An 11710-nucleotide genomic window follows, 5' to 3' on the forward strand; every position below is an offset into this window, starting at 1 on the left:
AAGATAAGAACCAAAAATGTAAACATATACAGTTTAAACTAAATGTATGACATATTCAAAGTGCTTTCAGTAAAAGAAAAGACAAATAGAATGTATTAACAACCATGATAACCAGAAAATGTATTAACACTCATAACAATTCCGCACTTTCATCTTCAATTAAAAACATATCTTCAATTGAAATATGAAAAAGTACAAGTCATGATACACTTTCAAATTTTTGATGACAAAAGTGGCTGGTATGTACTTATTCTATGCTCAGAGGAGGAACCTTTCTACACATTTATTAGTGAATGAGAACCATTGTGAAGTGAGCCCTCAATTAGTGAGCACCTCCTATTGAATCTGTGTGGAAAGCAGATGACCCCTCTACTTTACAGAGATACCACACCAGTGTGCACTGAGCCAGTTATTTGTTAATGTTGTTCCAATACATTCCTGACTGTTTGTCCATTTGTCCTCCAGACAGCCCTGCTCCTCTTTTTCCCTGTGTTGAGTCCAGTGGTCAACCACCTGCACATCCTTATTAATGTCAGGATTTTCTATACAGAATAACCAATTTATTCTGCTGTTATATTCAGGTGCTTACTCATAAAGGACATTAATGGGTTTTCTATAACCTAAAAGTGTGTTGTCTAGACACTCTAACTGTATATGTTCAGATGAGATAACCTTTGCTATGGTTTGCTGCAATAAAACTGACTACAGGGCAGTTAACCCTGTCTGTGCCTGCTTTTCAAATACTGAGTTTCCTGAACTGTCTCTTTGAATACCCCAAAAAAGGGGTTTAACACACACAAACACATTCATATCATAAGCATACACACCATACAAATACGCAAACACTTTCACAAACACAAGGCAAGATGTGAAGTAAAGGGGTGGGGCTGCACAGAAGAATACACTGAAGATTGGAGATAAAGAGAGGTACAACAGTCCAATGTGTCTGGTTAAAGTTAAGCTCTCCTGTCTCGTGTCCTCTGATAGAGCCTGCAGAGTCAGCAGCAGACCAAACATATACCATGTACACACACATGCAAACATGCACGTATGCACAGACATACACACATTTACTATAAGCGAATGCATACATGCTCTACATCCTGCTACTGCAGTCCATATCTATGAAAGGGATCATTCAGACTTGTTGCAGCAGCTGAAGAGTTTATTTAAAACTGTGACATTCTATGAAAGTAAATGCTGAAGCATCAATAAACCCTTTGAGTAAATAGTTCTTCTGATATGCATCATTTTGCAGTACTCTCCAATTTAAATAAGTGATCTTAGGATTAAACTTGACATTTAGCTTACAAGAAAAATACGTGTCAAACAAAATGGTGAAAGCTTGATTCCATGGTACTTATTTTCTTATCAATGATCTATTCATACATCAAGCACATGGATGATTATTAAAGCCTCAATAAAGAGGCACTTACGTAGATTCTCTTGTTTTTCTATAAGAATGGGGATTTGCACTTAAACAAGATGTGGTGATGAAGAATGGTGTTTTTGGAAACTTGTGTTCTGACTGCGGCTTAGCTGGCAATAAAACATAGGGGTGTTTTATATTACGTCACACAGAGTATAAGTTGTGAAGGTCATTTGTGATGTGCACGGCAAGCTGTTATTTCTGATAAGCAGGACTGCGGTTAACTGTGACCAACACGGTCTACTGAGGATTTTTATTTTTAGTGGTTCCATCCTTGTTCACTAAGGATAAAACGATAACATACTCACACACAGATACATATATTCATGATCAATTTATTAAATACACTTTAAAAGTTTCACAAAGTGTTGTTTTCAAGTGTAAAGATAGTATTTCATTCAAATAAGCATATTCTTGACATGAAGACAGTGCAAAGAGTTAATTTACAGACATGGCCACAAAAACTTGTGTTTTTCTTCTCTGCCTCCCACTATCCCACTTTGTTCAGGCATATGACCTTTGTCCACAATATTTCCCAACAGCAAAGCCACACACTGCACACTGCAGCATTTTTTCTAAAGAACTCAATCAAATCAACAAATAATGACACTGTAAACAAGTTCACCCTCTGAACTTTGGATCCATTACCAATAATACCTCACGCCTGATTTTATAGTGCCCTGTTTGATCCTGCACTCTATCTTCAGGTGTAATTAGAGATAGCAGAGAGATACTTTGTATAGTATAACACAAAGCATGGTGGCATGATAAGAGCATGTGACTGTGCAAATGGCCAGCTGAGAGTTAACAATGGAAGACTCTGACGTCCACATTTTGTCCACTCAGGATCTTGTATTTGTTTAAGCTCATAACCTGACTGAGCTGCCCTGGCTCTGTCCACACAGCCTCTGATGAAAGAAACCATGTGACTGTAGATGTACGACAGCAGATAGAACCCTGGTCTCAGCAGCCGTCACACTTTGGCCTCTGGTGTGTACTAATCAATAATGAGTCTGAATGTGGAAATCTGCTTGTTTATCAGTTTTGATTGGGTGTTTTTCATTTTGTACTGTCTTAGGAAAAACATACTCTTTTACAGCTGACAAAACAAACCTTATTGTATGCCTCAAACAGGATCATAAACACTTGAATATCAACATGAGTGTATGATTGAGCCAAACTAAGACTGCTACAGGAACACAGTTTTGCTTTTTTCTTATAAATCTGCTTTCAACTATAGTTCATTTGCTCAATCTTGCCACAGCAGCAGCATCTAGTGGACATAGTTAAAAGTTATAGAAAGAGAAAGGGCATTGTGTGCTGTACCTGCTGTTGACTGGGGAGTTAGTTTTTATTTTATTTTTTTTATTATTTTTTATTTTATTTTATTTTATTTTTTTTGTGCTGTACCCGCTGTTGACTGGGGGGTTCATGTTTTTATTTATTTATTTATTTATTTATTTATTATTATTATTATTATTATTATCAATTTTTCGGATCGAGAAAAAATTCTAACAGAGAAATCATATTTGTTTAACTAAAATAACCAAAGTTGTGTGCTACACAGAAAAGCCAAATGGCATAAACTGTTATGTATTAAGGAAAAAATAATTCTAGATATATTATGGAAAAATATGCATACATTATAATCGTTCTCAATATACTTTCTGTTTCGAAACTATTATAAAAGTGATTCTGAATGAAGTCTGTAAAGTCTTATTTTTCATAATTAAATATTTTTTTTGTTAAAGGAGGATTATCCCTCCTGAATTTGTAGATTATTCTGATTAGATCTTTAACAGTAGGTCTACAAAAAAGAAGTTGAGTTTTAATCCTCATACGGAGGCAGATTTTATCTTTTAAGTGGTGCGTAAACTTCTTCTGAACTACATTCCCCACGATGCATCAGGAAAGTTGATATTAAACTGGGAAAGTACGGAACTGTCTTTATGCGCTTTACTTTCGTTTTCGCTTTTTATGCTGAGTAACTGTGAGCAGCTTTCCGTGTCTTGCACGGTATTGAGTTACTTAAAGAGTTTAAATTCTTCCTCATCGATTCGTGAAGCTTTGTTGTCGACAACTTTTCCCTGACAGAGACGTCATGGCTTCAGTTGATATTCGCTTTGAGTCAAAGAAACAGGTAAACACCAAAACTATGGCTAGCATGATTTGAAACTGTTCTACATTACACCGATTAAGCTTCATTTACCTTCGGTATACCGCTCACACACGTTGACGGGAGAGCAGGTGTTTTAGAAAGTGTCCTGTTCAGGTAACCAAAGTGACAGCAGGGGTCGTATGAGGGGTGCAGACAGATACCAGGCAGTTAGCTCAGACGGCTAAACGGAGAGCAGGGAGGAGCGCTGTGTGTGCTGGATTGGAAGCGGACGTCTGAATAGGATGGCATGACAAACTGCATGGCAGACAGAAAGTACATTCAATCTGTTCTCATTGTGTTCTGTTTACAGGTGGATGACTTCTTCCTAAGACTCACAAAAGAGGTAACTTTGTCAGTCTATAGCTATGAATCTTTTACAGTGTCCCATGAATAACAACAGTAAGAGCAAAGTTTAATCTGAATGTGACTTGATCAACAGGCTGAAGGACTTGTGTCAAAATTCTTCCCTCAGAAGACCGAAGAGCTGCAGATGCTGCTTAAGGTGAGAGTCTGTGGAGAATCTCTTCACCGAATCAAAGAGAAGCAACTTTTTTTCTGTCAGGACACTTTAAAAAGAAGTGTAGATGAACTTTGAATGGCCCTGTCATATAATTGTGTTATTTCCAGAAAAGTCGTCTGAAGTAATGTGTATGGCTTGTGTTTGTCTGTCAGACATCTTTCAGCTTAGATGATCTGGCATGTCTGAAGGCTCCACTTGACATCCCCATACCAGACCCAGCAAAAGAGGAGGCCAAAGAGGAGGCCAAACGCAAGAAGAAAGAGGAGGTGGGCTGAGCCGGGTCTAGTCTTCCTGGACTCTTAAAAACTGGAGGGTTTTTAGATTTTATACATTATGTTTCATTTCTTGAAGCAATTTTTCAGGCTTCATTTTGACAATACTTGTTGAAGATTCATTGAAAGAGGTAACAAGAAGAGTTCAGAGGTTTAGTATTGAAGCACCAGATTATATAAATTAATATGTAATAGAGTGAGGTGCTGAATAAAGCCTCTCAAGATAAGAGTCTTTGCCAAGAGTTTATATTTAACACTTCATGAGACACCAAGACACAACACAGAGTCTCGTGTTACCATGACAACAGTCCCCATGCAATTTTGTAAGGCTGTTAAACAATTTGGCTGTGAGTGGGTGTTGTACTTTATTGGTGAGCTTCACATAAATCTAAATTTTAGCATCAATTTGGCATTCCATTATGTTTGGGCAGCATTACATGAGACAAATAGTTGACAGGGTAGTTGATTATGGGATGGCCAAAAATAACTCTTTGGTGACGACAGCAGAGAAACCACTCACTTTAAAAGAATACTCCATTATTGTGTAGCAGTTTTTTTGTTTTGCTTTCTCTTCCTTTTTGATTTGGAGAAGGATGGAGTTTAGAGCTGCCAGTGTCATCTGTTTTATGATTGTGGGGAGTAGGGGGTGGATGTTATGGATTATACAGCAGAGCTTTGGAAAAGAGCTGGAGGCTGTTAAAAACATTCAATTATTCTGTGTGAAAGTCACAGGGGCTGCTGGAACTGAGTTTCATTTCAAAATGAGACATTTAAAACATTTTTTAGTAATAAGAACTCTCTGACTCATCTGTTTTCCCCCTGGTGGTGCAGAAGGAGGCAAAGGAGGGGAAGAAAGACAAAGACGGTGATAAAGATAAAGAGGAGGAAGACTCAGGTAAATGTCAAGACAAAGAAATGTTAATACAAGTGACAAAGCAACATGATGTCTAAATAAAAGAGAATCATAATTTTGTGGTTATCATCATAATTTACAGTAATGTTGTTTTGTTATGTAAGATAAGTGGGTGATTGAAATTAAATAAGCAGATTTACGAATCTAACAAATCTTGTCACCAGGGGATAAATTACAACAAATATTCTTGTGTAATTTTAAACATATCCTAAACAAAAAAGTGGCCCCTCCGAACTCTCTGTTTGTTTTCTGTGGTGTTTGGTCCATCAGGTCCTCCTTGTGGTCCCGTCTGCAGCAACGAGCGACTGGAGAGTCTCCTGCACGAGGTCAAGCGTGAGATCCAAACCCTGAAGGAAAAGCTCAACACGGTTGGTCTCTTACTTTTTTCTCCAAGCCTCCTTTATAATCAGTCAGTATTATGTTTTAAAATATTGGTTTAATCTTTTCATTGTTTAAAAATTCACAATTTTTGGACAGAAAATTCTTTATGTGCACATAACGTTAGGTATAAATGAATGCTTTAAGTGTGATGTGTTTCATCAGAGCACTTCAGTGATTCTTACTTTTTATAGTTATTGTTTTTTTTAATTGTAACAGAAGATTCAACAACCCAAAATTATGATATTATGTATACGATGTATAAACCCTTCATAAATCTTCTGATAACTTTCTTGTCAGGTGTCTATGTGGGTGCAGCTCCAGGTCCCAAAAATTGAAGACGGCAACAACTTTGGAGTGGCCGTACAGGTTAGCAGCTGCTGATGAGATGTCTAGATGCAGTCGTCATTTCTGTTGCTTATTGCTTGTGTAAAATGTGACCAAATCTGTGTGTAATTTTTATTATTGTCCAACAGGAGAAAGTGTTTGAGCTGCTGACCAACACACGCACTAAGATTGAGGCATACCAGACTCTGATTTCAAAGTAAGGTGGTCCCAAAGATGCAGCTCATTTGTGGGAGAGTTTTTGATATGACTAAAAATATACAATGGCGGAAAAAGATTGAATAAAACATGGTCATGATTTGTAAACTCACTTTGATCAAGACTGCAAAGCCTTTTAGTTTTTGCAAAACTGACCATATTTCTAGCTGTATACACATGCAAAGCTGTGTCTATGATGTCCAAGAACCCTGCCTATTTAAAGTAAAACTATGTAACCTTTAAGATATAAGGTAGCTCTTTCGCTTACTACTGCAAACAAAAGATAAATACAAGTGTCAGGGGGAGGTTTGCTGGTTGTGGTTGTTTTGTGACTCTTTGATTTGGTTAAAGTCACGTTGGCTCAGCGACTCATGTTTTAACATTCTTAATTATTATCTCTGCTGTTTTACCTCTTCTTTTTTTTTCTTCTCTGTTCACCACACAGACATTTATCACTAATCTGAAATTTGATAAAATTATATATTTGGAATATAAATTGAAATTGATAATAAAAATACAGGGTTATGACTAATAAGAATCCTATTTTAACACAGTTGGTTGATCAGTAAGAAAGCTGGGTTGTAAACTGTGATAGCTTAGCATTCTTAGGCCCCGTTTACACGACGCCGAAAACGGTCGATTCCGCAAACATTTCGTTGCGTTTTGGCCTTCCGTTTAGACGAGACCACGTTGCGTTTTCAGTGAAAACGCAAACTTTTGAAAACGCTCCCCAGAGTGGAAAGATCTGAATCCGCTCCTCCATCCAGCTTCGTGTAAACACAGAGCGGAGCGTCTCAGGGTGAAACGCTGACGTCACCGCATGCGCACTCGCAGTTTAATGCTACCCTCAGTGCTACTGTTGCTTTCAGTCTTTGATAACTAACGTAAGCCTGAGAGTGTGTCATAAACAAAACTTGTTGTACATCCAATCTACAAAAAAGGTATTGTAATGATATAGAAGAAACCTTTCTTTTGTTTTTCAGGTATTACAGTGAGAGAGGTGATGCTGTGGCCAAAGCTGCCAAACAACCCCATGTGGTCAGTATCTTCTGTTTTGTCTCTGTCTCAGGAAGATATGTTTATGATGTTACTGTTTCTTAATTTTAATGATCACACACTCATTGGTTTAATAAATTAAGATTAATATGTGTCATCTGTAGACTGTATATACCCCGTTAGTGCGACACCTAACAGCTATTATGGCAATGTTCTGCTCTGCGCAAATTGGGTACATACTGGTTGTGCCATGCCTTGTATGTTTTTGCATATTTACTCCATGTTCTGTTTTCCCTTCACTGCAGGGAGACTACAGACAACTGGTTCATGAGCTGGATTTGGCTCTGTACTGGGAGCTTCGCCTTATGGTGCTGGACATCCGCAACACATATGTAAGACACCTGAATGGATTTCCAAAGCAAATGTGTGCCCTATATTTAAATGTGTCTGGGAATTAACACACGTGTTTATCAGAGGAAATACAAAAAGCTGTTCATGGATGATTCATTCTGATTTAGCTGCATTAAAGACAGCCAGCCCGATTTTTTAATCAACAGTAATCCTTCATAGTACTCGAAACCAAACTGCACACTTGTATGGAATAATCCAGCCGTGTCTGGGCAGAAGGGATGCAGCTACATGGAATCCATTCCTTCCTAATAGGAGGGTGATTAGAGTAATTGCTGTGCTTATGTTAAATTGATTGGTGTTCCGTCTTCCATCCATTAGCCACTGTTTGTGTCCTTCCTCTGGCCATTGTCAGTCTGTGTTTGATGCTGTTAATGAACGAGGCAGTACAGGTGATGATGAAAGGAGCTGTGAAACAATATAACAGCTCTGGATCCGGATCTCTCAGTCCGTTATTACAGCCTCTAACCTTTCTGTCTCTCTCACACGCCGTCTGTCTGTTTTATATCTTACTCCTGCTACATTTTCAACGCTGTTTCCCTCGATGTTTCTCCCTTCAGGCTGTGCTGTTTGACATCATTAACAAGAACTACGACAAGATTAAGAAGCCCAGAGGAGACGGCAAGGCTCTCATCTACTAAGACCAGCTCCAGCAGATTAACAAGACACAGCCCGTGTATTACAGCAGTCTTATGTAACAATACACCGACTTCAATAGAAATGCCTTCAATGCGTTCATTTTGGCTCCAGTTATGTAATAAAATTTGGTTCTTACTTCATTACTTCATGTGATTGTTTTTTATCCAAATGTTTATTTAAAGGTTGTTGTAGAGTTATATTGAACAAGAACAAAGTTAACCTATATATTCATATCAAGAGAAAATCTTGAAGTTTTAACAAACATGCTTTCACAACCCACAAAAACAAAATCATTACCTCGTATTATCACATCCTAAATAACATTGTCCCATGAAGTTTCTTCACTCAGAGTTATTTTCAGTTCGTAAGAGCATAATGTTCACCTGGCAAACATGGCCAGCCCCAACTTGGTTTCAATCTGTACCATCCCTGGTACAGGCCTCTCCATCCCAGGTAGCCTAGAGCGCCTCCTAGCTGCTGGGAGGGGAACTTGGGAAAGTGTGCAAGCAAACACAGCAGCAAAAACAACCAAAGAGCCAGCAGAAGTACACACAGGAGGAAGATAAACCTTAAAGGCCCACCAGGAGGTCTCTGCAGAGACTTTGCTTGAGCCAGATGAGAGCAGAAAACCGACATTTCTTCAACAAGCAGCAGGCAACACAAGCAGAGGATAAGGACATCCTGAGACACTTCATAACCCCTCCATAGCATGCTCGCTCTGAGGCAGGAGGCTTTGGTCTGGTCTTCATGCAGGAGAAGCAGAGGCTGTACTGGTGTGGCAGCTCCCGGGGTATCCTGGTCAGGTTTTAGGGGCTCATAACAGGTTCCTGCTGCATCCTCCAGCAGGGTCAGGATACGCTGAGACCCCCACCAGAGCAACCCTGCAAACCCTATCCGAGAGAGATGGCGCAGGATGAGAGAGGGGGGGTGACGGGCTGAGGAGGAGAGGAGAAGGATGAAGGAACCGGAGAGGATGCTCGTCCATCCCCAAGTGGACTTAAGGAACTTCCTGTTCAAACAAAAATAAATAAATAAATAAATAAATAAATAAGAAAAGTAATAATATCTTGTGTTAAACCATTACTCTCACAATTTGCATTTGAAAAGTTGAAAAATTTGAAAGTTAAAAATTCATTTGTTTTCACATGGAATGTTGTAACTGCCAGGTAAGCTTGAATTCATAAGATAAGAGGATAAGGTAACCCTTAAAATTGCCCCACGTGTCTTTATCAATATGAGTTTAACTAAAAAAAAATGTGTTAGAAACAATTTAACTACAAGAAAAAAATACAATCAAAATACATATCAAATACAAGAATTCTAGATAATTATTTATAATCTTATATACAAATACAAACTTGGCAGATCATTTTTTCCTTTGTGAATCTGAGCCAAATGAACCTTATTACTTGAAATTTCAGCGGTCCATTTCAATACCAAAGAAAAAAGGTTATTTTTATTCATTAATTTATTTTGAAGATACACATCCGAGCTCTGGATGTGATGTAGGCATAAACTAAAATGATTGTGGGATGATGCCTTGACCTTGCAGTTAAACCACACTCTCCAGAGAATCACAGAGGCCAAAATCCTTGTAGATGATGGCCTGCAATTTATTATCCTGTCGGTCTGTGTATGTGTAAATCCAAATCCAAACTGCTAAATCACCATCATGCCATTCCTGACTGATGACTTACTAATAAAAAAAAATGATGCATTCATTTAAAATCATTTTCACCATGCAAACACAAACTTTCAGTTACTTTTCCAGATTTCTCACCTGTACAGGAAATGGTTACTGTTGGCAAAGATGCTGTACTTGGACACCCAAAAACTCAATAGAGGACCAAACAGAATCAAACAAGACAGCATCAGATGGAAATGTCTTCTGACAAGACTGCTTCCTAAAATTCTGGCGAGCAAGTTTGTCAGTAACTCAAGAGCAGCGGTCAGGAGCCTGAGGATGAGTTTTCCCGGCAGTATCAGCTCCACGGCCACCCTGTGTAATTTCTCCAAGTTGACGTCTGCGCTGAAGCTATTGGGGGGATTTCCACTCTTTGCATTCATGTTTATTCCCAGTGTTTATCTCCTGATGCCTTGCAGAAGTTTTAGATTTCTTGGAAGTCCTTTGGTTTTCTTGTCTCTTTTCATCCAATTATAGCATCTTCTTGAGTCTACCTCCTTTTCTTTTGTCTGTGAAAAGTTAAGCAGTTCCCCTCTGGAGGCCTTTCTACTTCATCACTGTCAGGCGAGCAGGAGAGCACATGGTTTATAAAAATACTACCCCTCTGTCCCCTTTCCCCTCTAAAGCCCTCCCCCTCACCACACACTCTCTAAGAATGTGGACCTGATAACGGCTGCTTCTCTTACTGACCCCATTATTCCCTAATCCATCTTCCAAAGAACTGAAATTTGATCCTTTTGGGTGGGAGCAATGATACAGAAACTAAACCTGTCTTTGTAATAAGCCTCATACTGTGCAGGATGGCCTGAAACAACTTCTTTGACCCACGGGTTTAATGTTTTAACAATTAAAAAGTCTTATTCCTCATGAGGAATCAGTCTCTCGTGAAAAAAAGATCACTCAGCTCCTTGTTTGGCTCTCTAAAGTCACTCCATTCTTAGAGTCAGCTGTTAGAGCCAACACTAATTTAAGTTATAAACTGTTGCCAGTCTGCATTTGGCAACTCCAACAGCTGCGTTTCTCTCAGCACTTAGTCTTTTTTATTTCCAGACCCACTCCTCAGGCCAGAGCCTCTTAAACCTCTTCTACTCGCTGGGCCAAATTAAGTCAATTTAGCCTTTCTGTAGGACTTCAGCTCAACAAAACAAGCTGGAGCTGTTTTCACCAACTAGGACGTCCCGTTCCACTGCTTCTACTGACTTCAGAGCTGCTACCAGGGATGCTGCTGGTGTCTGTTTGACACTGAGGTTAACATAAAGTTAAAGGGTATTCTGTGTTGTTTGAGCTACATTTTACATTGTTTTCCTCTACCTGTGTTAACCTTGTGTACATTTCTTTCAAGAAAGTCCTTATAGTGACAGCTTCGGGAAATTGAACACTACACCCTCTTTTTTCTGCAATATTTGTTCCATGGGATGAAACTTTGAGGAAACTATACAAAAATACTCATATTGATTGAGAAATTTCCCATTTTGCATTCAAACACCCGCGGAATATCAACAACAAACAGTAAGTACAAAAACTTTGGCAATTAGTGATACATTTAAAGGGAGGTTTTATTGGAACTGTAAAACAATGGTCTGATTTGATATAAACCCCTGAAAATTGCATATACAGATAGGTGTGTTAGTTTTAATTCACGCACACATTCCCAGTCCCTTTATCGTGTCATTAACATTTTTACACAAACATTCAAATCTTCTGTAGAGATCACGTTTACATCAGCTGACACAACTTCTCTCATCATTTAAAGTCAGCTCAGGGTTTGTG

At 38.7% G+C, this 11710-nt stretch overlaps 2 protein-coding genes across 2 annotated transcripts; one reads left to right on the forward strand and one right to left on the reverse strand.

The window, feature by feature from the left end:
- Positions 1-3506: 3506 nt before the first annotated feature.
- On the forward strand, positions 3507-8363 carry psme1 (proteasome activator subunit 1). Its single transcript, XM_074693759.1, has 11 exons — positions 3507-3569; positions 3898-3930; positions 4027-4089; positions 4260-4373; positions 5211-5274; positions 5563-5660; positions 5971-6039; positions 6147-6214; positions 7197-7251; positions 7515-7601; positions 8178-8363. The coding sequence occupies exons 1-11, from the start codon at positions 3531-3533 to the stop codon at positions 8256-8258; spliced, it is 771 nt and encodes a 256-aa protein (XP_074549860.1). The 5' UTR covers positions 3507-3530; the 3' UTR covers positions 8259-8363.
- A 250-nt stretch (positions 8364-8613) lies between these two features.
- On the reverse strand, positions 8614-10323 carry fitm1 (fat storage inducing transmembrane protein 1). Its single transcript, XM_074694073.1, has 2 exons — positions 10037-10323; positions 8614-9265 (listed from the first exon to the last, which is right to left on the reverse strand). The coding sequence occupies exons 1-2, from the start codon at positions 10321-10323 to the stop codon at positions 8614-8616; spliced, it is 939 nt and encodes a 312-aa protein (XP_074550174.1).
- Between the last annotated feature and the right edge of the window lie 1387 nt (positions 10324-11710).

This window comes from Halichoeres trimaculatus, unplaced genomic scaffold (assembly GCF_033239565.1).
Source record: "Halichoeres trimaculatus isolate MK-OKI-2021-1 unplaced genomic scaffold, fHalTri1.1 fHalTri1_scaffold_18, whole genome shotgun sequence".
Classification (NCBI taxonomy): domain Eukaryota; kingdom Metazoa; phylum Chordata; class Actinopteri; order Labriformes; family Labridae; genus Halichoeres; species Halichoeres trimaculatus.

Coding starts and splice junctions, on each gene's coding strand:
- psme1 (XM_074693759.1), top strand. CDS start 3,531: ATGGCTTCAGTTGATATTCGCTTTGAGTCAAAGAAACAG. Junction 3,570..3,897: donor GCTTTGAGTCAAAGAAACAG/GTAAACACCAAA, acceptor TTCTGTTTACAG/GTGGATGACTTCTTCCTAAG. Junction 4,090..4,259: donor AGCTGCAGATGCTGCTTAAG/GTGAGAGTCTGT, acceptor TTTGTCTGTCAG/ACATCTTTCAGCTTAGATGA.
- fitm1 (XM_074694073.1), bottom strand. CDS start 10,323: ATGAATGCAAAGAGTGGAAATCCCCCCAATAGCTTCAGCGCAGACGTC. Junction 9,266..10,036: donor AGTAACCATTTCCTGTACAG/GTGAGAAATCTG, acceptor TTGTTTGAACAG/GAAGTTCCTTAAGTCCACTT.